General features: G+C 32.1%; 1 protein-coding gene across 7 annotated transcripts in view; it reads right to left on the reverse strand.

Moving 5' to 3' along the window:
- Positions 1 to 27,837, reverse strand: part of Fer (FER tyrosine kinase) — a 413,495-nt gene that overhangs the window by 337,232 nt on the left and 48,426 nt on the right. For all 7 annotated transcript variants that reach the window (XM_076856939.2, XM_076856936.2, XM_076856937.2 and 4 more), the window contains 2 exons: positions 22,158 to 22,331; positions 20,018 to 20,117 (listed from right to left, as the gene is read on the reverse strand). In XM_076856939.2, coding sequence (XP_076713054.1) covers positions 20,018 to 20,117; positions 22,158 to 22,331 — 274 coding nt within the window. The remainder of the gene's footprint in view (positions 1 to 20,017; positions 20,118 to 22,157; positions 22,332 to 27,837) is intronic.

Consider the following 27,837-nt stretch of genomic DNA (forward strand, 5'->3'; position numbering starts at 1 on the left):
TATATCTCTACTACCAACAAATTCTAGTATTTCCAAGTCCTATAACCATCACCTCCTAGAGAGGTGCACCTGATTATTCTTCAGAATACAATTCTTTAGTCATAGTCCATTACTAGGTGGCTCCTGCACACATTTGAATAACTGTCCAAGGTATTTCACAAAATGTTGCCACAAAAGATCTATATTACTTTTAAAACAGTAAGAACTTCTCATGAGAAAATAATTTTTTTGCCAGAATATCTTTCCTAATTTTTTTCACTTCTGACTGGAAACAGATTCTACCACTAGGAGTAGCAGGAGGGGAACAAGTATTTTAATTTAGTTTGTACCTGAAGAAAATCAAGGGGATGGGGGGGGGGGGGGGGCGGGGGACGAAACTTAAACCACTAAAGTTTAGTGGTTTTTCATATTTTTTATTACAACCCATAGGATGAACCATTTTATGTCATGAACCAGTATAATAATCATATATAACTTAAATATTAATAATTCTGCTCACTTTGAGGTATGCCCAATGATTTTTTAAAAAATTCTATTTTATTTGAACTTTGAATTTCTAAGAATTGTTAATCAGAACCCAATAATTTGTTTGCCTCAGTTAACATAAATCCCTAGAGACATTTTGACTTATTCTGTATGCATGTGGGATAATCTTATTAACTTAGCAATTAGTAAATCACTTCAATAATACGATGATTATTTAACATGAATGATTTTTAACATTTTGAGGAACATATCATTCCACATGTTGTTACTATAATAATTTTGTCACAGAACATTGCTACTTAGCATTATTCTTGCAGAAATACATTTCATTATATCCCCGAGAATTAATGCAATTGACACATCTACAGTCATCCCTGAAGCCTTCCTATAAAAATGATCACCCCTGTTTCTCTCTCCCAACAAAAGATAGAGACTCCTTTATGAAGCTGACTCCCAAAATCCAAGATCCCCACCAGATCATAAAGAAAACCATCTCAGCTAGAAGCTAAGCAACACTAATGCCTGAAAATGAGTGAAAAGTTCACTACTTCCTGGTACAGAAGCTGCCAGAGCAGTCATATTCCTGCCCTAAGGACCATTTTAAGGTTTCTGATGTCTTAGTCTTTTGTTTTGATTCACCATTGTTAAAGCTAATTTGTTTCTGTTACTTGAAATTAAACAAATTAATCTCCCAACAATTCCAAAGATCATGTAGAAGTAGCCAGATAAATTAGTTCCAAGTAATAAAAACTTTTCTACAGTCTACATGTTTATAATAAGAAAGTAAAGCAAATAATTTCTAAGCAAGAGTAATTGAGTATTTTATTCTAATTTGTTGTTTTTGGCAGTTCAAAAGGCATAACTAATGAATTCCATATTTAATGTCACATTTTTCAAACATTATTATTTTTTTTAATGAACTCTATTATACCTAATTAATTCCTTAAATTTTTAGTATAACTTCAAGAGTCATGCTGTCCACACAAACATTTTCATGGAGATATTTAAACCATCCGTCTGTCTTCCTATTTTCCCAGATTTTTGAACTTTACACTACCCATCTGTCTTTCTATCTGGTGCAGAATGATTCACAAAATAAACAAAACTCACTAAGACTTTATAATACAAAGGGAAAAGTTCAGAATTTCCCAGATGCTTTTTTTTCTTTATTAGGTACAGTGTCTGACACAATTGGAAGAAGAGTAATATAGCCAAAATCTAATTATTATCAGCTGAACAATGGTTATTAACAAAATAAAAATTAGATGCCTTTGAAGAAAACATCCAATACAGAATTCATTACATTAAAATAATAACAATAAATTTTCAAAAACACCTTGATGTTTAATATTGAATTTGAGATTTTATATTAGGTTTTTTGGGAGAAAGGATATTCTACCACTTACAAACACTTCTATATTCAGTTGTGTGGTGTGCTTATAGTATGCACACTACCTATCTATATCTCCCTCCTTCCCTTGTAGGTATGAATAAAGAGTTTTAAAAACATGCCTACTTGCCATGATTTGGAAAGGGATTCAACTGTACTTTTTTCTAATTTGTTTTAAAATAAACATCTAAGATCCTATAGAGACTATAAAAATAAATCCCAAAAATGTTAGTAGTATATGAAAACCACAAGTATAAATAACTTTTTTTAGTTCCTTTCAGTTAACAAAATTATTGCAAAAGCTATCTAGCACAATTCTTCCCAAATATCTATTTCAGAATATCTCAGATCACTTACATACTTTCTTAACATTTAATTTTCTCAATATGAAATATTACAGGTAGTATAATATTTCACTCTATAGTGAAAAAATTCTTATTGACAAAGAATCTCAGTTGCTATATGCTTTTCCTTAGGTGCTGAGAGGCAATAAAGCAGAGAATGGAACTGTTCTGTGTCAATTAACAGGGAGGAAAACATCCAATTTTTCCTCCTCCACATAATGAAATTCTCAAAGAGACTAAATTATAATTCTTGTGCCACCACTTATTGACAAATATGTTCAAGTTTTGTAATACAGTGTGTGTATTCAACATGTCATGCCATAAACATTATTATGAAGCCAGCAAAACTCAATTGTGTAAGTCTGACATTTATAAAAGACAGGCTAGTCTAGAAGTCAAGTATTTTTTATTATAAACTTCTGTTTACCCTTTGTTCAATATCATAGTAGAAAGCTTCCTGACAATAAATAAGTGATTCATACTTTTTCTACAAGTATTATCTACTTTGATTTGGGTAAATAAATATTTTTCCATCTTACATCTTTATTTTCAAACATTCCTCAAGTTTAAGCTTTTTACTTTGCTATTCTAGATACAATGAGTAATAAGAAAATGAATAGGAATTCATCTTAATGTCTTAGTTACTTAGGCCAAATGTACAAGTATGTTTTTTCACATGGAAATAGAATTCAAGTGTAATATGTAGAAACAATGAAAGGGCTACCTATGTTATACAATGTTGTGCTGACATGAACAATGCTAAGAAGCCATCTTTAGTCTTAACTTCTTTGATTAGTTGTGCAACTCCAAACAAATCCTTTAATCTAAATTGTAGCATCTAATATTTAAACCTGGGAGTAAAACTATCTGTACTTCCTAACTCATTCAGTTGAGATGAAGATCAAATGGCACAAAACTGTCAAAATTCAGTTAATAGCAAAGGCTAAACAAAGCACAGAATTTGGAGAACAAAAAACATTGTGATTGTATCATCTTATAAAGATTGAAGAAAATAAAATGGCTACATCTACACTTTGCTACATTTGATAAATTTCCTGCAATAAGAAAATTTGGCAAATCAATAAAGAAATATTTATTGAACATTTGTTATAGGTTTTAAACTGTTCTGGGAATTAAAATAGTTCTATCTTATAAATTTCACAATGAAACAGCTTTAAAGAGCAAGCTCTCCAATTCAATGTAATAGCATTTCATTGCATATAGAAAATGCTAGATTTGATTGATCCACAGTTTTTCAGTTACCTGTAAGTTGAATAATATGCCATGTCCAAATCTATATAAGAAAGCTGTGAATGTGAGGGATCCTAAGTAAGTAGGACAGCAGCAGCATCATAACCACAAGCATGCATGCGCGTGCATGCGCGCACACACACACACACACACACACACACACACACCATCAACATAACTAACAGGCAGGAAAAGTCCAGATTTAAAATTATCTATGAGTAGAAAAACAAATTACAAACCCCTACAAATGATTTCTCATGCTCTCACTATAAACATTCATGAAAACCAAGGGTCATTCTGTGGAGGAAGGAAAGTAGGAAGAAGGAAAAGACAAAGAAAGGGAGGGAAGAAAGAAAGAAAAAGAGAAAGAGAGAGAATGGGAGGGAAAGAGGAAAGGAGGAGGATGGAGGGGACTAAAGAAAGTGACAGCAGCATGATTAATACTGATCTAAAACCACTATCAAAAAAAAAAGAAGAAGAAGAAGAAGAAGATCCACCTATATGTGAAAACACTTTAAAAGCATAGTGAAAGATCACAGCACTTACAGCAGGAAAGGACTTGAAAGTGCATGTAAAAGGCAAAGGAAGCAATCTTAGAAAGGTAATGCTTCAGAGGGAGAAATGGTTGAATGGAAGAAAAGCTGGAAACTTTGAAGGGAACAGAAAAAGCAAGAAGGATGGAAATTTGGAGATCTTGAAGGGAAAAAAGAAAAAATGAAACTAAAAAAATAAAAGGAGAAATAAATCCTTGTCAGGAGCCATGGTAAGTATGATATTTTACCCTACTTGCTAGGTGATAAATTAGACTGCCATAGTTTCATGGGAGTCTAGCAGTAGACACACGGATTCATGGAACAAACAATGGTATGTTACTCACAGCAAATCAATTAAAAGAAAAAAAGTCAAAAGACAACTGACAACCTAGTCAAAAATATTTGCACCATATATTAACAGATGAAGAGCTACTAATTCTAACATGTAAAGGAGTTGTAAAATTTAAAAAAAAAAAAACCAAATACTCAATAGAAAAAAAATGGGCCAAAGGCAATTCATACACACACACAATTTTTTAAAAAGTGAATCTTACTCCTTCATTCATAATAAAAGAAATGCAAATTAAAACTACATTGAGATATTATTTCTTACCTACCAAATTAGCAAACACTCTGTTGGTGAAACAAATACTGTTTCACCAGAAAAAACAAATACTGTTGCCATTTCTGGTGGGAATGCAAATCTACGTAAGTCTCATGGAAGGAAACTTGGGAATATCTAGCAAAACTGCATACGTATTTATCTTTGAACTCAGCCATCACACATCTAGAAACACACAAATACCACACGTACAAGGTTATTCCTGGTAGTACTGCATATATAGATAGTCGTACACTATGGTTTATCTTACAGATTTTCAGTTTTATAATGTTGTGAAAACAATATACATTCAGGAGAAATTGTACTTTGATTTTGAGTTCTGATCTTTTCCAGGTCTAGCAAAATGTGATATGCTACTCTCTCCTGATGCTAGGAAGCATAGGTAAGCTTCGTTTCTCAGCCAGCCACTTCATCAATTATGAGGGGAAATAATTGATACTTTACAAAGTCCTATGTTACTCAGATACAATGTTCAGTAGGTTAGATGTATTAAAGATATGACTGACCTCAATATTTTCAATTTATGATTGGCTTATCAAGACATAATCTGATCAGCTGGGCAAGGTGGCACACACCTGTAATCCTTGCTGCTCAAGAGGCTGAGACAGGAGGATCACAAGTTCAAAACCAGCCTCAGCAACAGCAAGGTACTAAGCAACTCTCTGACACCCTGTCTCTAAATGAAATACAAAATAGGGCTGGGGACATGGCTCAGTGGTTGAATGACCCTGGTATCTCTTGAACCCCGAAAAAAAAGACTTAATCCTATCAAAAGCTGAAAAACATTTATATCTGGGGAAATTAGAAATAAGTTAAATGTCTATACACAGAAGCATGCTTGAATAAACTTACAGTGAAATGCTATGCATATGTAAAAAGCATGAAAAGCTATCTGTGTGCAGAAATATTGTGAAATTTTTTTGGATACACAAACAGAAAAGCAAAGTAAAAGAATATCAATGTATGGTAATGGGGCTTATGAATAAGAGGAAAATAATTTGATAGAGTTATCTAAGTATATATCTTTGTACAGTTCTGACTTTAGAAACCATTCAAGTTTCAGTCAGAAATAAACAAAATCAACAAGGATAAAAAAAGGGGAAAAAACTTTTAAATGGGATACAACAGAAGCAAAAGAACAAAACTATTTCCAGTGGAAAACAACCACAACAAAAGGAATAGGGAATAAAGAACCAATGTATGTTCTTGGAAAATTACAATTTTTTAATTCCATCATTCTTTTTGCATTTATTATATTATTTTTAATATAAAGAAGGGATTTATGAAATTCTTTGAAAATCAATACTTGACTACAAAAGAAAACTGAAGACAAAATAGCCCTAAGAAAATACCAAACTGTAGTTTCTAAATTTCACTTTCAGAAGCGTAAATTAGCTGAAATTATTTTCTGTGTATTCTAGCATTGAGTCAATACGCCAATACATTGTAAATAACAGGTGCTAAGTTTCTCATTGTCAGAGAAAAAAATTACAAGTACATAAAAAAGAGAAGATGGCATGAACTTTATGATGTTGGATTGGAATGAGAAACATCAATGTGAACTCTTTAGTTTTTTGTTTAGTTTGGTTTTGGTGTTTTTTGTTTTGTTCTGTTTTGTTTTGTTTTGTTTGTACAGGGGATTGAATTCAGGAGCACTTGACCACAGAGCCATATATCTACCCCTACTTTGCATCATATCTCAGCTTCCCAAGCTGCTGGGATTGCAGGGGTGTGTTGCCGTGCCTGAAGGTTGGAGTATAGCTGAGCCATTTTCATGTAACTTCCATCTCTCTGTCCAAGGAAGCTGCTTTTTTATTTTTCTTACCATCTCTTTGCTTTCAGGGTTTTTGGCCTTTTCTAATATATATATTTGTAGTTGGATACAATACCTTTATTTTATTTATTTATTTTTATGTGGTGTTGAGGATCAAACCCAGGGCCTCACACGTGCTAGGCAAGCTGAGCACTTCACCACTGAGCCACAACCCCAGCCCCTACTCTTCAGTTTTAATATAAATAAATCAAATAATATAACAAAAGGTACAGAAATACATGGGTGCATGTTTATTTATTTCCTAGCTCAGTCCATTGAGAAAACTTACAACAATGACACTCGAGCAGCAATGAGCACATCCAGGGCCACAGATATTATTTTCTAAATACCACTCTCCCATTGAAAAGAAATAGGATTCTTTTTTAAAATGGAGTATGAAAAGCATAAGATGAACCAGAATATAAGTACTCAACAAATGATGGGAATATATCAAAAAGACAGAGGAGCTAGTTTGAAGTGGTCCCTATTTGCCAAATATGAGCATTATAACATGCAATGATAACAAAGGATTCTAACCCCTGAATAACATAAGAATCAACAACTTCACACTAATGCAGTAAATTAATATATAAACTTAAAAAGTAAACTGAAAAGTCCTTCATATATCTTAAAAACAAATTAATATATGTAAAATGAATGGAATTAAAAAATCATTTCACAATTACAATTATGCTTTACCAATATTGGCCGTAATGTAATATGACTAATATTCTTTTTTTTTTTTTTTAAAAAAAAAAGGAAGTTTAGATGAAGACCAGCCTAGATGGAGAGAGGCCTTGGAAGAAACCAACCTGCTAACATTTTGCTCTCAAATTTTTAGCCTCCAGCACTATGAGAAAACAAGTTGGTTATCTAGGGCATTCTGATCAGACAAATACAATATCCATGGATGGGAGATGGTAAGAAAACAGAGCAGCTTCCTTGGACAGAGAGATGGAAGTCACATGAAAATGGCTCACCTATACTCCAACCTTCAATTATCTTTTTCTGTATTTGAGTTAAATAAGAAAGAAATGCATGTCTGCCTTTTGCTAAGTGCTTTAACTGAGCATTGAATGTCCCTCAAAAGTCCATTGAATGTCCTCAAAAGTTAAAGGCTTGGTCCACAGGGTAATGCTATTCAGAGGTGGTAGGATCTTTAAGATGTGGGGCCTAATGGAAAATCCTTAGGTCACTGAGGGCATGCCCTTGAAGGAGATTATAGGACACCTGTATTTCAGTCTTTCTCTGCCTCCCAGCTCATGATGTGAGTGGTGTGCTCTACCACATACTCCCCACTAGAGCTCAAAGCAGTAAAGTCTTGGACTGGAAGTTCTAGAACCATAAGCTAAAAAATATTTTTCCCTTTATAAATTAATTGCCTCAGGTATTAAGGTGGTATCTGCTCAATTTTTCCACAGTAAAGTTATGATTTAATTTCCCTTTGTAATTAATAAGTACCTTGTAGAAAAAACTTTGACATGTTAATATGCTGTTACACCTCCAATTTTCACCAACTAATTTTTACATCTATTTATGGTTCTTGCCTAAATGACTTCTTATTATGGTGTATAAGTCAATTTTGCATTCCCACCTGAAGTTCCATTTAGTATTCCTATACTCAAGAAGGCTATAAAGTGCTTTATGGAGAAAATGCATGTGTTCAATAAGCTTTGTTCACTCATGCATTATAACACTGTTGGTGGTGAGGTCAATGGAAACCAACAATACATATTTAACAGATATCATTAAATGCAACCACATACAGAACAAAGTTATGCATTCACTGACTGTAGAAAATATGACTTTATAGAACTAAACATTATATGTTCCCTAAGAGCAGTGACTCAGTATTTGCTAATTCAGTGTTCACAGTGACTTTATAGAGCACAACTACCATAAATAATAAGAATCTTCCAAATTTGACTGTTTTTTCACCAATTCAGCTTCCACCTAGGTCCAACCCAGAATGACCTCACCTGCCGGGATTACTGCAATAGCCTAGAAATAAATGATCGTTATTTTCATCCCTCCCCCATCTCTCAAACTATTCTCAATAAGGCTACCAGACTTATTCTAATAAAATGTTAGTTTGTGTCATTTCTCTGCTCAAAACCCTCCAATGGCTTCCCATCTTAGAGCAGAAGCCAAAATGTTTGTATTACCAAGTACCTACATGATATGTGCCTCTCCTGCCACCCACCATCATACTTCTTGTCTGACCTCACCTCATCCCCCCATACCATTTCCCTCATCAGTCACCACAGTTCCAGACCTATGGGCTATTCCCTATACTTAGAGTACTCTTTGCCCCAAGTAATCACCTGGTTCACTCCCTTACTTCCTCTACTCTTCATTTAAATGACTCTTTCTCCAAGAGGCTAACCTGAACACACTCCAACACGCCATTCACCTACCTTGTTTTGTTTTTCTCCATCATACTTGTCACCATTTAATATACCATGTTTCATCTATTTGTTTTATTGACTATCTTCTGCTCTAAACTGTAAGCCTAATAGAAATAGGAATTTCAGTTTATTTTATTATCTACAATCTCACTGGTTAAAAGAATAGTGCCTAGCACATAACACTAACTCAATAAATAGTTCTTAAATGCATGAATTGAAAATTATTATTTGAAAAATAAAATTTACATTTAAATAATTTTTTAAAAAATTAAGTTACAGGGGTTGGGGTTGTAGCTCAGCAGTAGAGCGCTCGTCTAGCACATGAGAGGCCCTGGGTTCGATCCTTAGCACCACATAAAAGAATAAATAAATAAACAAAATAAAGGTGTTGTTTACAACTAAAAAATAAAAATTTAAAAAAAATTAAGTTACAGAAATATTATAATTTTTCATCTAATATTTAGATCATGTTGCTTATTTTATCAATATTACTTTCTGATATCAACTTTCTAGTAATAAAGTCCAAAACTAATATTTCTAAGAAGTTTACCTACAAAATATAGAAAAATCAAAAGATATAACAATACCTTCCAAATGGAACTTAGATTTTTTTATTCAACAAAACTTAAGCCAAGTAGGAACAAATCAAAATATTGTGCTTTTGCTATATTTTTAGTTTATATACAGAATACAAGAAAATCATGTAGCATGTTCCATTCCACATCATATTTCAGCATCTAATGATAATATTTTAACTGTCATTCCAATTCATGCACAGCTTTAACCTAATGCAAATTAGATTAATAACTAAGAGTGCCATAACTTTTAATAACCTTGCAAAGTGTCTATCATATTAAGTTCCCTGCAGTGAAAAGCATTCATGCCATAAGTTAGCTGATGATAGATCATATATTAATGAATAGACGGGGGGGGGGGGGGACCTCTCTCAGGTGTCTTCAATAGAACTATTCATCAACAATAGCTTGAACTTCACTCTGACCTTTAGTAACTACTATATCCAAAATGCATTTCTTCCATATGCTGAAGAACAAAATACATTTGAATTCCAGAATATTCTCTAGAAGACCTCCATTCACTACCCATACATGATTCAGATGTTTAAGTTACTGTGTGAGAAGGACAGTTACCATTCTTGATTAACTCAAATTTTAAAAATCAACTAAGAGAGCATTTAAATGTCTCATTCATTTTTTAAATTTTGGATTTATTTAAACATAAATTTAACCATCTGTCTCAGGACTGGACTCATTTCAAGCTGTTTTTCATAATTAAAGTACTCTAAAGAGGCAACTCAAAGGATCTAACCAACTTTAATTGACTATAAAATATCTCAAACCTATTCATAATGCATGAAGAGTCAATTTAAGAAAATCTAGTTCCTAATTACAGAAAAATTTACTTTTGAATGAAATTGGAAGCTACTTCTCACAGTTTCAGCAGTAGGTCCCTCTTATTCTGCTAGGGTAAAGAACTGTAAAGCATAAAAGAGTTTACTAATCCCTTAGTACTTTTTTGTTTGTTTCTTTCTCATACAGAAAGAATTATTAGAAAGAGATTGTTATAAAAGAGCATCCTTTGAAGCTTCTCTAAACTGATTGTCATGAGCATGAATAATTCAATTTTGTAGATTTTTTAAAAATCTGATGTGTGATAAAGAAGCAGCATTCAGATTTGACCTCATGCAAGAGAGAGCCTCACAAATATATTGTGGATATTTTAAGGCTTAATTAAATAAATTAATTAAAAAACTTAGTGTATGTGAACTATAAAACTTAAAAGCAAAATTATATTCAGCTCCACTTAATTCAACATTATATGATTTAGTATGGTATTGCTTAAATTTTATAAAATTTGCAAATATTACATTTGCCCTTAAAGTTTTTTCACTTTGGGAAAACATACTTCATGGCATAAACACAAGTACCTGCGTACAGGAATACAGGTAAAGATAATAGATATTTTTACAACATAAACAAGTAGAGAAAATAGTAGGCCCCAAATATTTCAGAATTAATAAACTCACACAACTCACAAAACACATGAGTAAATAAAATAAAGTTCACTAAGAGTCTACAACTTAGGTTAATGTGTTTTTGCCTTTCAATTTTGCTAATGAAGTTTTATTTAATTCATTTTCTTTGTAGGAAGAAACAAAACTAACAAAACCAGAAACATGAAAGTCAGACAGACTTGGTTTCATCTAATTTCATTTTTTTACTCTCTAAATCATGCACTTAAAAAAATGTATGTCTATAAGAAATTTCAGGGTTGGGATGTAGCTTAGTGTTAGAGCACATGCCTAGCATGCCCAAGGCCCTAGGTTTGATCCCCAGTACCACCAAAAAAAGGTAGGAAAGAAATTAAAAACTACCATTAAAAATTGGACCAAGTTGATAACATAGATTGAATCCAAAACATAACAGAATACACAACTGAGTCAAATAAAAGTACAAATAACTATTTAAAAAATAGCCATCACAACAGTAGTCTCAGAATACAGTGGAATTCATTTAAAAATCAAATCTGAAATATGTCTAGAAAAATGTCAAAACATTAGGTAATGAAACAACACACTTTCTAAATGACCTACAAATCAAAGAAAAGTTCAAAAAGAAAACTAATAAGTATTTTTAACTGAAAATACAAGATTTAAAAATTTGTGAGTGTTAGGGATGTACCTCAGTGGTAGAACACTTGTCTAATATACAGAAGACCCTGGTTTCAATCTCTAGGAAATGAAGGAAGGAAGGACGAAAGGAGGGAGGGAGGGAGGGAGGAAGGGAAGGAAGGAAGGGAAAAGGGAAGAAAGAAAGAAAGGCAGGAAGGAAGGAAGGAGGGAGAAGGGAAGAAAGAAAGGAAGGCAGGAAGGTAGGTAGGTAGATAGGTGTAGTATATTGCTAAAATAGTACATCATTATGTACAGACATTATATCATAAATGTCTGTACTATGAAAGATTATTCTTAAATTCATTCACAATCTAAATTTGCAAATTGGTGCGGCCAATTTGGAAAGCAGTATGGAGATTTCTTGGAAAGCTCGGAATGGAACCACCATTTGACCCAGCTATTCCCCTACTCGGTCTATTCCCTAAAGACCTAAAAAGAGCATACTATAGGGACACTGCTACATCCATGTTCATAGCAGCACAATTCACAATAGCAAGACTGTGGAACCAACCTAGATGCCCTTCAATAGACGAATGGATAAAAAAAAATGTGGCATTTCTACCCAATGGAGTATTACTCTGCATTAAAAAATGACAAAATCATAGAATTTGCAGGGAAATGGATGGCATTAGAGCAGATTATGCTAAGTGAAGCTAGCCAATCCCTTAAAAACAAATGCCAAATGTCTTCTTTGATATAAGGAGAGTAACTAAGAATAGAGTAGGGACGAAGAGCATGAGAAGAAGATTAACATTAAACAGGGATGAGAGGTGGGAGGGAAAGGGAGAGAGAAGGGAAATTGCATGGAAATGGAAGGAGACCCTCAGGGTTATACAAAATTACATACAAAAGGAAGTGAGGGGAAAGGGGAAAAAATATAAGGGGGAGAAATGAATTACAATAGAGGGGGTAGAGAGAGAAGAGGGGAAGGGAGGGGGAGGGGGATAGTAGAGGATAGGAAAGGGAGCAGAATACAACAGACAATAGTATGGCAATATGTAAATCAATGGATGTGTAACTGATGTGATTTTGCAATCTGTATATGGGGTAAAAATGGGAGTTCATATCCCACTTGAATCAAAGTGTAAAATATGCTATATCAAGAACTATGTAATGTTTTGAACAACCAACAATAAAAATTAATTAAAAAAATAAAAAAAATTAAGAATATGGAACAAAAACAATTCTATGAAGCCAAAAGATGATCTTTTAGAATATTAGAAAAACTGATAAACCTCTAGCCAGAATGATCAGGATAAAAACAGAGAAAACACAAAATGCTAATATCAAGAATGACATGGAAATATCAGTACACATTCTATAAATACAAAAAGGCAAATTAAGAATTCATGAACAACTTAATAACAGTAAATTCAATAACTTAAATGAAATAGACAAATTCCTTAAAGAATACAACCTACCAAACCTAAAATAAAAGGATATAAACTAAATAGCCCCATAGTAATTTAAAAAATAGAATTTATAATTGAAAACCTCTTCCCCCGCAAAAAAAGGGATAAATAAAACACATATCACAAACAAATCCTACCAATATTTAACAAAGAATATCAACTCAATGCAAATCTATCTAGAAAATTGAAGAGGAGGTACACATTTTGAGGCCAATGCTATCTTATATGGGAATGAGACAAAGATATGACAAGAAACATAGATAGAGATGAAAAATTAGAAAGACAAGCTTAGAAAACCATATCTAACAATGTAAGAAGTGGTGATACATCATGACAAAGGATATTTTATTCTAGCAATGAAAAATTAGTTTAACATTTGAAATGTGAAAATCCAAATAATTTGCCACCTTAATATACTAAAAAATAAATACATGTTAATCATAGAACATACTGAAAAAGCATTTGACAAAATTTAATATTCATTTTAAAGCAAGAATAGAAAAAAAATTCAGCCTGATTTTTTTTTAATCTTCAAAAAACTATAGTTTTTCCCTAGTTCAGTAACAAGGTAAAGCAAAGTTGTTTGTGCTTATCATTTCTATTCAAAATTATACTGGAAATTCCAGCCAATTAGTCAAGAAAAATAGAAAGGATGAAAAAATAAATAAATAAAACTCTTCATTCACAGACAACATGACTCTATAGATATGAAATCATAAGGAATTTATAATGTATCATATATGAACACACCATACAAAATTAAAGAAATGATACCATTCACAATAGCACTAAAAGTAACAAAATAATCAGAATTTTGACAACAGAAATGCAAGGTCTGCACATGAAAAGCTATAAATATTGCTGATGGAGAAAAACTAAGATGTAAATCTTACAAATAAAACATTTCATATTCAGAGACTAGAACACTTCAATATTGTTACTAAGTCAATTCTCACCTATTTGATCTATTGATTTGACACAATCCTTATTAAAACCCCTATAGGCTATTTTGCAGAAATCCACAAGAGAACTAAACATGCATATGGAAATGCAAAGGACCTAAAATATCTAAAACAATTTAGAATAACAAAGTTGTGAAAATAACACTGCTTTATTTTAAAAATTATAAAGTTATAATGCTATGCTCTAAATATCTATCTCCAAAACTCAATTTATTAAAACACTAATCCCAAAATGCTATGGTATTAGGAAATAAGACCTTTGGGGAAAATATTAAATTATAAGGGTAGAGCCAGCAGAAGTGGGATTAGTGATCACAAGAACAAGAGAGCTCATTTGCTATGAAGCAGGAAATGGATCAAATAACAAATCTACTGCACACTTGAGCTAAGATTTCTCAGCTTCCTAAGTTGTGAGATACAATTTTATGTTACTTATAAGCTACTCAATTTATGGTATTTTGTTACAGCAATACAAACAGATTTAGACATATGATCAACAAGACAATGTGGTATTGATATAAAAATAAACAAATAGATCAGGAGAGCTGAGTTTAGAAGTAGACTCACACATATAAAGTCAGTTGATTTTTTGAGAATGAAGCCAAAGCAATTCAGTAAGAAAATAATAATCTTTTCAAAATGGTGCTGGGCTAACTGAATTGCATTTTTGTACTATATTTTAAGAGTAAATTAAGAATAGGAGTTAATGGGCTGAGGTTGTGGCTCAGTGGTAGAGCGTTCGCTTCCCACATGCGAGACCCAGGGTTCTATCCTTAGCACCACATAAAAATAAATGAATAAAATAAAGGTGTTGTGTCCAACTACAACCAAAAAATAAATATTAAAAAAAAGAATAGGAGTTGAAAACTGAACTAAATATTTTTCACATGCACACACACAAAAAAAACACCAAAAGACAACCTATACAAGAAAAAAATTAATGAATTATACTTCTACAAAATGAAAAACACAATTTAAAAAATACCAGATTCACACCAAACCATATGTTGGCAAAAAAATACAAAGAGAGCCTAATTTTTAACAAATCATTAAAACTAAATGTCCACACATAGAAGAACAAAACTAGACACCTGTCTCTTACCACCCAGAAAAGTCTATTCAAAATGGATCAAAGACCTAAGATTTAGACCAAAAACTTCATCAGTGCTAGAAGAAAATGTAGGACTATCACTCCAATACACAAGCACAGCAACAACTTTCTCAACAGAACTCCCAAGATCAAAAAATAATTCCAATTATTAATAAATGGGATGAAATCAAATTAAAAAGCTTCTGCACAGCAAATAATTACAATTAAAAGCATGAAGAGAGAGCCTATAGAACGGACAAATATCTTTGTTAACTTCTCCTCCAATGGAGGATTAATACCCAAAATTTCTAAAGAACTAAAAAAATTATCATCAAAAAATAATAATAATCCAATCAATAAGTGGGGGAATGAACTAAACACACACTTCTCAAAAAAAAGAGATTCAAATGACCAACAAATAAATGAAATGTACCAATATTAAATTTCTTAAGTGTGTTAAATTATAGATATGATGGAAACTGTCATACTTATTAAGGAACATATACTTGGGTATTCAGGGGGAACTATTACAATGTTTATAATTTACTTCAAGAGGTTCTGCAAAAGTAAACTTTATACATATGTGTATATGCATACATACATACATGCATAGAAAGATACAGAAAGAGAAACAGCAAAAGCAAAACGGGGACAAAATTTTGATAATTTGTGAATATGGGTAAAAAGTATGCATGTGCTCATTTTCTTACTATATCAACTTTGCTGTGGGCCTAAATTGTTTTAATTGGGTAAATCCTTTAATGAAAAATTCAACTTTCAATTGCTTGAAGATAGAATCCACATCTTTTATCTCTGGTATTTATCAAATAAGAGACAGTCTTATTATACAAAATGAATAAATTAACTAACCAGTTAATTAGTATATAAATATAAAATGATAAATAATGGATTCATATTAGTTTAAGAATCCTGAAATAGGTACACTGATGAGAATCATCTATGAAAACTTGCTTTCTTCTTTTGTAACAATGTTCTTTTTTTAAATTTTTATGAAAAAATTTTTAAATCTATACAAAGGTAGAAATACTTGTTCAATACATCCCCAAGTACTTATCAATTGGCTTAAAGAACTAACTCATGACCAATCAAGCTTCAACTATACTTTCATTTACTTATTCCCAATCCCCTGGAGTATTTAAAAGCAAATATCAGATATCACATAGCATCTTGGCTGTGAATATTTCTGTATTTACATCATAAATATAGAAACCTGTAAGAAAATAACCACAATTTCATTATCACACCTAAAATATAATAAAATTTCCTTAATAGCATTAAATATACAAATCTCCCAGATTATCTCATAATTTTGACCCTTGATCTTCAAATCAGGATTCAAACAGCATCCATTTAGGCACACTGTAAAATGCCAATTCTCACAATCCCAGATACCTGTTTGATTTATTCCCACAATATTCATCCCTCTCCTTTACCAGTAAGACATGAAAAAGGAGAAGGGAATGATGAGTTTTTGCTACCCACTGGTCCAACAGACTTAGCCTCACTCCTACTCTCACCTGATGGTACAAAACAAGCCAAGTTCAGCAATTTAGATAACTCTTTGTCACTTCCTGGCACAAATATTCACTGGTTTGTGATTTTTAAAAAATTAATTAATAGACTAAAACCCACATTAGAAATGCCTGACTTGTTTCACTTGTGTAACTACAATGTTGATGGCAATCAAAGGTGGTCATTAAAACATATATTGTAACAAACAATGCCTGAATTCCCCAACTTTACCAGGGAACCCCAGCCAACCTCTGAAATGTCTCCTAAGAGATAAATCCCACAGTAATATTTGTTTTCTAATACATACAATAACAATGAAAGAAAATATTATTCTCTTTGACACTATTTAGTACGGGTAAAAGCCTTATGACTCACAAAATTATTTTGTATTTAAACCTAAGCATGTGTTTAAATATATAAGTATTCAGATCTTAATCTGAAGTAAGTAAATTTGCATATTTTCCTTTCAAGTCTTGTTATTCTATGCTGCTATCAAGAAATGCCTCCAACTAAAATACTTACTAAAGTGACAACCCTAAGTAAGAGGCTCTCTCTCCCCTTTACTCATTGTTTCAAGCCAGCCTTCCGTTAAAGGGCTTATGCTTTGGAAATAGTTGAACATAAATAGAGAAGGCCCCAGCAAAGCTTTTAGAATTATTTACCATATTTCCAGCTTCCTATTCCCTATTTGCCTTGTTCTGTATATATCTTCCCCAAACCTCCTTTCTCTTCTTCCCAATTATCCTTTACACATTTTACAACTAAAGAGCTACAGATGTAATCATTATTAATAAGAATCATCAATGGATGTCAAACTATGGGTGGAAGATTTTTAGGTTACACAGAATTCACACATGCTAAAATATTTTTTCAGAGTTACTAATTGCATGGGGTAAAGGTACCTTTAAAAGGGGGGATCTAGTGATCACCATTTCAGTGACCAAATTTGACCAAGCACTAATAGTGACACAATCCAACTTATAAGCCCCTTGATGGGGTGTATAAAATAAAGCACACATAACACCTATGAAGTGTTCTTGCCAAAAATGTTTAAGCTGAATCTAATCAAGCCTCTAGCCCTACCCAATTTATAAGAAGTATAGTGAGTAGTCTAGGGACTATTGTCTGAATAAGCAATTAAAGCCAAAATATGAGAAATTTGATTGGAAAATTGTCCTGAACTCTGGAGGGCGGGGGATAATATCATGAACAAAAAGTGGGGAATACTATTCTAAGTGAAAATATTTAAAAAGTGTAAAGAGACACAATAATCAAAAGTGGTATGTTTGCTTTGATCAGATCCTGGTTTAAAATAACAAGAAAATAATGACAAGCAGAAAAAAAAAATAGCTGTAAAAGATATTGTGGGGACAATTTGGGAAACTAGAAAACGGAATGGATAATAAATGATAGTAGGGCTATGTTAAGATGCTGGGCAATATAAAAAACGGTAGTAGAGAATTATTATTTTCTTAGATATAATAACTTTATGGGGATTATTAGAAGAATATCCCTATTCTTAGGAAATAGATGCTGAGTCACTTAGGGATCAAAAGTATGATGCCTGAAAACTACATTCAAATGGTTCATAGGGAACCTGCCAGTGTGGCAGAATGTCAACAGTTGTTGAATCTAGGTGGTCAGTATGAATATTCTCCATACCGTCTTTCTAACTTTTATGGTTATTTAATTTTTTTTCTTAAAAGTTTCTATAAAATACAAATAATGATGAACTTCTTGCTTGGGCTGGGGTGGCGGGTGCTGCTTTTTCAATCTGTATAAATTGAAGCTGGTCTGAAAAAGAATTGGATTAACTACTGTATTATGAGAAGCTGGGCTGAGGAAAAAGTGGGGAAGATTTCCCTCCGTGTCTACTTTCTATCTCCTTTTTCCTATTTTCCTTTCTTGTATCTGGTATTTACAGGTAATTTCCATTCCCTTCTCATAACTTAGAACAGTCTTCTTAAAGTAGCCTGAGGCACTTGACCAGCCTAACTTCCACAATTATCCTCTTTCTACCTAGGTTAACTTGATCCCTTTTAACTTTAACACTTGCACAGATTCTTTTCAATTTTGACACACCCTAACCCATTTTCTTCACCTAATTTGTGGAAGCCATAATCCTTCATCCATGTTTCTCTTTCATTTTGGTCACCTCCTCTTATTCACTTTAAAGGTACATTTAGAGGAATTTGCATTTTTATTAATCCTATAGGAGGTGATTTTTCTGTCTGTAAGCAAACAGGCACTGACATGGCCAAAAAAAAAAAAAAAAATGAAAAACTATAGGTATGTTTGTGTTTAGTAGTGATGGTGACAGTGATTGGAGGAATCTATTTACCCCCTTGTATACTTCTTTGATATCAACTCAAAATAAAATAAAAATGGGCTAGGGATGTACAGTGCTTTTCTAACATCCATAAGGCCCTGGGTTCAATAACTAGAATTGTCCAAAAAAAGAAAAAAAGAAAGAAAGACAAGGAGAGGGAAAAGGAGGGAGAGCCATATCTAAATCAGTATAATTCTAATTTATTGGAATAACAACAATTTCAATGTGCAAGATAAAGCCATGAAGAAGCTTTTTACTTTAGTTATTCCCACAAAATAACAAAAGAATATATAATAAAAGACAAAGAGAAAGTGCATTAGTAAAAGAAAAAGGTAAAATAAGAACCAAAGAAAATTAGAGTTTCCAGTAGAGCTTTTATTTAGTTAGTAAGACAAAATTTTTAAAAATACCAAAAAAAAAAAGAATCTTTTTTTTCCAATGTTTTAAAAATCTACATATGAAGACTGTTTAGTCACATTTAAACAAAAAACAAATATTGCTCAATTATAACAATAGCAAAACTTCTGTTCATGATCTTTGATTAATTTCTGCTGAGATCTAATATATGAAAAATTTAGAAACAAAATTACAAAAGTAACCAATAAGAAAACATAATCATAAATCTCTGTTTTAAAACACAACCAACATGGTCCTTTCTACTTTTTAGTATCTCTTATGAAAATTCTAAGACAATGTAGACCCAAATAACTCAGTTATAAAGCCAAAATAAAGCTATAAAAGCTATAAAATCATCTTTGGGTTTTAATGGGTTTTAAATACCAGAGATAAAAAGAAGATTTTAATCTTTATTCTATTTTTTTAAGATTCCTAAACAGAATACTGTTTTTCTTATTTAATACTTTCTAATTAAATAAAAACATAAAATGCTAGAAAAAAATTTATACACTCCTTGCATCTATTACAAATACGATGTAATTCCATTTAGTATGAATTATTCAACAATACTTTGAGTCATTTAAAACAAAGTATGGTTTACTATACAGTTTGAGAATTAGTCTATTTTTGGTTTATTTTGAGGTTTTTTTGTATGTAAATTGTACAATATGGAATCATTCTACTACATATAAAGATAACTTTCAAACAGCAAGAACAAAAATTATTTAAATACACATTTTTTTCATAATATTTCCATACCTTTAGCTAAAGCTTCTTTATATTTCTCTTTGGCAGAATTCATTTCTTTTATTAATTGTCTATAACTGGATTTTAATTTCTCCAATTCTGTTTTTGTAACCTGTCAAAAAAATAAAATGCAGAATTTTTTAACATTTAAATTTAAGTCAAGGAAGAGGGGAGAGAAAAGGGAAATACTGGAAAATGATATTGGCCAAATTATAATGTGATATTGTGACTATATATGAACAAATTCCAACATTATATACAACTATAATGCACCAATGAAAACTAAGGAAAAATAAATAAGTTTAAATTGGTCAAGAACTTGAATTCCAAAAAACTAATTGATATGTATTTTACTACTTATAGCCCTTTACTGTACAATTATAGCCAATAAAACTACGAATTAGCTTAAAATCAGTGATAAATTCAACAGCATATGATAACAGATAAACTTCTCAAAAGAGGAAAATTAAGAGTAACACTATAATTGTCTAAAATCTAAAGACTAAACAAATTAACTTGCAAGATACTAAAATATTCGCAATAGGAAAAAATTAAAATATTTAACCATTGTATAAAGTAACTTCACATTATTGGAAAACAGATAAATTTCTTAAGAATAAGAGCAAGACAAAAATCATGCTCTCTCGTCCTTTCAAGAGAAAACTCAGTCATTAACTTTTTTGTTTTTAATTTTTTTTTAGTTGTTGATGGACATTTGTTTAATTTATTTATATGTAGTGCTGAGAATCAAACCTGGTGCCTCACACATGTTAGTCAAGCACTCAAGTAGATAGAGTTGTACTGAGATACAACCCCAGCCCCACTGGTTAACTTTTAAGTTGCTAAAGAACCAATTTATTATTGTGAAAATTAGCAAATTAATTTTTAAAAAAGCAAGCATTTATCTGACTTTTCCTATATGATATACATTTTAGGGTAACCAGATAAGAAAAGTCTTCTTTATAGAAAACTTTTAGTTAAATTGCATTAGGAAATGATAGAAGTGAAATACTGCTATTTCAAAAATCCCAAGAAAATAACAGATCTAAGTAACAAACATCGATCAATAGCTTATATTATTAGGCAAAAGATTGCTGGGAAACTTCTCTAATATATTGATCAGGCTGACAAGACTGATACCTGTTAGCAAAGTTTACCACCACAGAAAGATAAAGAAGCAGGCATTATATATTTTTCTGATATGAAAAAACAGACAGTCTACATTACCACCCATGATGTATGCTTGCCCAAAATAAACAGAATCTCATTAAGCCTCTAAATCTAATTTTCAGTTTACAAGAAAAATGGAGAATGAAGGAATTATAAGAAATCATATCATGAGATGCAAACAGTAAAATCCAAAATGAAGAAAACAATTCTATTGAGCAAATTATCTACTTTCTTCAATAAATGAATGCCATTTTGTTAAAGGGACAGGAAGAAAAACCTACAGATTAAAAGAAAATTACTATTCAAATGCAATGTATGGACTACATTTGAATCCTGATTCAAACAAAGCAACAGTAAAAACATTTTAACAGCAATAATTTGAATGTAGGATATTTAATTATTGTCACTTTAAGGTGGATTGATGGTAATGTTGTGTTTTTAGAAGGTCTTAACAGTGTAGAAGAAAAAGTAGGTAGGACTAGAGAAAGAAAAGAAATATGTTGTCTATGTGGGTTATGGGTAGAAGAGTTCATGTGCCTATTCTTCTCTTTGCTTCCATAACAAAAACAGCTTTAATAAATTATCCAGAAGACAAAATCTGAGTATGACAAAATTTTGGAAATAGCTTAAATAAATTATTTTGCCTATTTCTGTATTATTTATTCTTTGTTATTTATACACAGTGTTACGTGATACACATCTAATTTTTATAAAGGTTAAAATCTATTTCAGTAAATAAAAAGTAATCTAAATTATTTTCAAAAAGCACTCTGTTATAGGTTAATTGGCAGCACGTTTTTCTTTTTTGCAAGTAGATAAAGTAACTATGTATCTTGTAAGATATAAGATACTACTTATTAGAAACACCAAATCTATTTCTTGATAGGAAATGATGAATAAACAATTCTTAAATCAAACAGGATACAATATTCATCAAGTTTAAACACAAATTGAAGAAAGAATTCAATATGGAAAGACAAACCTTGATCATCTCTGCCTCTATCTGCTGATGGACACCTACATAACTTTTCTTCACCTGTTGCTTGTCCTTAATCATCATGGTAAGCCTGTGTAAGGGTCCAGAGTTTAGATCCTCTGCATGCGTCTTCATTATCCTACTAAGTTGTTCAGTCTGCTGAATCATAAGTAGCCAAGACTTAAAAAAAAAAAAAAACAAGAAAGAAAGAAAGAAAAATTGCATTGTATTAGAAGCTCCTGTTTAGTTATGATTTAAGTGTTCAAAACCTTTAAATATTTAGCTTTCTGTAAATTATTACATTAATATACAATGAGAAATTTCTGGAAATTGTGCAGTGAATTATGGATGATTTGTATTTAACATCTTCAACTACAGATGCTTCAAAATTCAGTATTCAAGGGCTATACAGAATACTAGGAAAAGGATTAAGGGATCCTGAAAGTCTACACTTGGACTTCACATTTATTTTCCAATACGCTGAAATACTGTTCTTCTCACACCATTCAAATGCCCCAGTAAGGCTACCAGTTCCTAATAGTCTAATAGTCCCATCTTCATCTCAACCTGCCCTTCTGTGACATTTGATCCTGGTGACTTGAACTTGGCTTCCTTTTCCATCTATCTTTAGTGAACAGGAACATTCCCACCTTATTTTTTTCTTTTCTAAAATTTCCTTCTCAACCTTTGGTGCCTGCTCTTCTTTTGTTCCCTTTGCCTTAAATACTGGATTTCTGCATAGTTTCCACTTTTTTAAATAAATACAATTAGTTCTCAATAGCACAACATACCTAAGGGACATAACATGTTGTTTAATATCAGAGCTACATAATGGTGAATTTGAAATGAATGGGCATATGGAGACTGCTAGAAAAATTTTATTATTAATTAATTTATTTATTAAAGTCTAATAGACTTTATAACCTACTTATACTGAAAATAAAAAAGAGGAATGTTCATTATAGTTGTTCATATATTCTGCTAGGCACAGTGTTACATGCCTATAATCCCAGTGGTTTGGGAGGCTGAAGCAGGAGGATCATGAGTTCAAAGCCAGGCTCACCAAATTACAAATTAGCGAGTCCTTAAGCAACACAGTGAGATTGCCCCCCACCCCTGGCTTTTTTTTTTTTTTTTTTTTTTTTTTTTTTTTAGTCCTAGGGATTGAACTCAGGGCCACAGGACCACTGAGCCACATCCCCAGCTCTATTTTGTATTTTATTTAGAGACTGGGTCTCCCTGAGTTGCTTAGTGCCTCACTCTTGCTGAGGCTGACTTTGAACTCATGATCCTCCGGCCTCAGCCTCCTGAGTTACTGGGATTACAGGTGCACACCACCATGCCCAGCTGAGACCTCGTCACTACATAAACTATAAGAAAGGGCTGGCATGTGGCTCAGTGGTTAAGCGCCCTGAGTACAATTCCCGGTACCCCACACCCCAAAAAATCTATTCTGAAATAATTACTGGAGAACTATCATAGTCACAGAATATCCATATAAAAGATACAGCAACAACACAAAAAGGCAAGGAATGATTTCAGATATTTACAAGAATTTATTTTTATCTGTAAATGAGCAAGATTATTTTTGTCCTATTAACATTCTAGTAGAATCCTAAACTGACATTTCATTAAGAATCTATATCAAAGCTACAGCCTAAAGTAGTTGTAATTCTTAGTCACAGTCTGACTCCAGGTGTAATTGGTAATCTTATTTTATACACATTTCAATATGCTAAAAGAGTAAATAACAATCTTTGAGAATATTTGTTTGGGGAGAGGAACTGTTTCCAGTGGGAAATGGTATTATGTACATAAAAAGTGATAAGTGGCTTATGAACCCATTATATTTACTTTCAAGTTTGAAAGTTTAACACATAGTAGGGCCTTTACATCACAAAGTAATTTAAAATTGATGTAGCTCTTCCTTTAAAAATATAAAATTTAGGGACGAGGGTAGTGACTCACTGGTAGAGCACTTACCTAGCATACATGAAGCACTAGGTTTGAGTCTCAGCACCACATATAAATAAATAAATAAATAATAAAAATAAAGGTCCATTGACAACTATTATATATCCATGTATATGCATATATATGTATACATATATACATATATATATACTTTAACAAAGATGAAAACAATAAAAACTATACAAAATGGATTAAAAATAAAAATTAAATAGCCATAATAATTGGTGTGGCTTTGCCTATTTATATTTTCATGCCCCCCCCAAAAAAAGCAAGTTTAAATATCTAAACACAGATGAACCTATAAAATAAATCAACATTTTTTCCCAATACTTTTTCTTCCACCTTCCTAGACCCAGGGCTCCAGAATTACTTTTGTTCTTCTTGAACTTAAAGGTCATCCTTCTTATTCTTCTGAGGAAGAACAATACCAGAACAAAAATGTCCAGAATCATCTTTATCCTTCATCTAACCTCAAGTGAGGCTGAATCAAAGATTTTCATAGTCCCTTCCAGTACCAGCACCTGTGATCTTTCTTTCACCATTTCCTTAAAATGCCTGAATTTTTATGGCTTATGTCCAGAGAAGATTTCTTTGTTCATCCAGCTTTAGAGGATCTTTGATAATATAAGGCTGAACTACTTGGAAATTTCAAAGAAATAATGAATTACAATTAAGTTCCTTGGAGATGTCTATTTCTTTTTCTCTAGCTTCCATGTGCTACTCCTGCTCTCTACCATGATACATCCCATATCCTTTCCCTGTCCTAAAGAAGTTCTGTTAATGCTCCCTTTCCTCTATGTCCAAATTCTCCCTGATTGGCTCCATCAGCTAAACATCTCTTTAAAAAGCAAAGCCCTCTCTTTTCTCTTCCAGCCTAACCAACCATTTCATCTACTGCCCTAATTTTTTTTAATCCCTCAAATAACTTCTGGGCAAACAAAAATCAGAAAACTGCATTTACTCCCAGAAATCATAAACCATGCTATTTATTCAGGACAACCCAGTTTTCTGAATCAAATAACTTCTGGGCAAACAAAAATTAGAAAACTGCATTTACTCCCAGAAATCATAAACCATGCTATTTATTCAGGACAACCCAGTTTTCTGAATCTCTATCAAATAAATGCTGGTTTATTCCATCGTATGCTCTATAACATAGAACTGAGAGGTGGGGTTGATCATCTCCATTACTTCTTTCTAACCTTACCCCCTTTAAAGCTATCCACACTTTTCAAAATGACCCTCTGCTCCTGCTGCTTAATACCATCAACCTCCTGCCAACTCACAGGGTTTCTCTCATTTTCTCTTTATACCAATATGATGAAGCAAATGTATTCATCTTATAAATATGGAAACCGGATGTCAAAGAGATTAAATAATCTGTTCAAGGTCACATAGTGAACCAGTGGAAGAATTCAGATGCAAACACAAATATATTTATTAATGTGCTAGACCTGATACAAGTTGATTCTTGGAGTATACAAAAGAATGAAAACCTGAAGGCTCTTGTATCTGAGGGCTGCTTTAAAACTATCTAAGCTAAACTAATCAGAGTACCATTTAAATTGGTTACAAATTTCATAGTAATCTTTAATCTTTAATTTAGTACTTTATTATCAGAGTAGAGGCCAAAAGCCAAAGGGAAACGCTGCTTGCATTCTTTGGGCCACCTTCGTTGTAGCATGAGTATATCTAAGGAAAGAAGTCCCGGGCCAGTGTTAGGTCATTCTTGACATAACATGCTTTGTTAAAAGCTATAAAAATGAAAGTGAAGGTTGGTGATATAGCTCAGTGGCAGAATGCTTGCTAGCATGTGCAAGACCCTCAGTTTTATTCCCAGTACCAGGAAGGAAGGAATGAAAAAAGGAAGGAAGGAAAGAAGGAAGGAAGGAAGGAAGGAAGGAAAGAAGGAAGGAAGACAGACTATCACTGTAATTGGGTTTCTAACTAAATAATGGTTCCCCCCAAATCTCCTTAAACAAAACAATTAAGAGCTAAATCATCTTCTTAATAACCAACCCAATACCATACTTAATAATTAGAAATAGGACTACCTTAAGACATAGATAGCACATTGTTCAGATAGCTTTATACAATAATTAACATAAATCTTAAAATGACTATTTTCCTACGGCCTAGGTTAACAATGTAACTGTTTTGAGTTATATAAATTTTAGAACACTTTTCAGAAATTTGAGTGGTATCCTAAATAATAGTAATATTATATCATAAAAATACAGATTTTATCTGAAATTATTTCCAAAGTTTTTCTAAGGTATTAAATGTGATTTTTTGATACTGTTATTTTGTGACCAAAAATAAAATGTTTCCTAGAAATAAATGCATCATTTATTTCCATTTATTTCATATTTTTTTAAAAAAAAGAAATGATTCAATTTGGAGAAATTTTTTCTCTCCTACCTTCCTCCTCCAAAATAATATAACTTCAGTTACATACATTAAATAGCATCTCAGCTTTATACAATAATTAACATAAATCTTAAAATGACTATTTCATACTTAGGAAACCAAAAGAGGTCAATAGTACCAGTTATGTTAACATGAATACATGTCATAAAAAATAACTCTGTACTCAATTTTTAAAAAAGGAAAAGCTATATATAGGTAGAAATGCATATCTTTTAGAAAAGCACATCATGTCTTTTCTTGCCTTCTACCTTTGAACTAACAGATCTGTGGTAAGGTGAATCAGTATTCTGTAAACAGGTAGTAATTTAGGTGCTCTGAGTTCATTATACCAAAACATACTTATTCTGGGACATAGACTAAAAGAACAAACTACTACTGGAGCTATAATTATAGCAAAGCACTGAAAATAATCAACAACATGACTCAAGCTTGAAAAATAACTAAATAAATGGTTGTCATAAATAGCTTTTTGCTACAGACTGTATCCCCCAACAACTTGTTTTCATTGTTCTTGCTTAAATTTTTTTTAAAGCAGCATCAAAATTCTACAAAAAAAAAAAAAATACATAGTTTCTTCAGTACACAATAACTCAAAATTAATGGTTCTCTGAAGCAGTAGCTTTTATTCTAAGTTTGCCTAACATAAGAAGGTTAGAGGCTCTGAGTCCTTATGGAATACAGAAATCTAGAAAACACTCATTAAATTTCCCCAAAACTAAAGTTTTCAAATGTTTGACTACAAGTGCAAAGGAAACCTTAGATATTCTTCAGTCATAAGAGCCTCTCTTTCTACATTTTCTTCAAAGCTTCTTAGTTTCCCTACTCCTACAACCCTGGCTGCAATAAGAAACAACTGGGAGTCATTTAAAACACCAATCTTTGAGCTATTACAGAGATTCTGATTTAATAGGCTTTTGATAGGATCCCAAGCATCAATATTTTAAAGCTCTCCAGGCAATTCTAATGTACAAATTCTGCTGTAACAAATATTTGTGTCCCTAGTAATCATTGAGTTATGCAAAATCATATACTTAAAGCTCCAGAGCTTATGGAAAAATAGGGTTATGGGCATTAAACTCAAAAAATTAAATCAGGGATGCATTAAAAAAGACAATCAGTAAAAACTTTGCAGTTTCACACCTACTGTGATTAAAAAATATGTAACTACTACAACAAACATGGCACTTTAACTTGAAAAGATCTGAAGTTTGCTTGTCAAAGTCAGTTTTAGAAGGATTATAACTTGTGAGTCACTGTAAAGTGGTAGAAAGAATAACCTATA

Source organism: Callospermophilus lateralis, chromosome 5 (genome assembly GCF_048772815.1).
Source record: "Callospermophilus lateralis isolate mCalLat2 chromosome 5, mCalLat2.hap1, whole genome shotgun sequence".
NCBI classification, from domain to species: Eukaryota; Metazoa; Chordata; class Mammalia; order Rodentia; family Sciuridae; genus Callospermophilus; species Callospermophilus lateralis.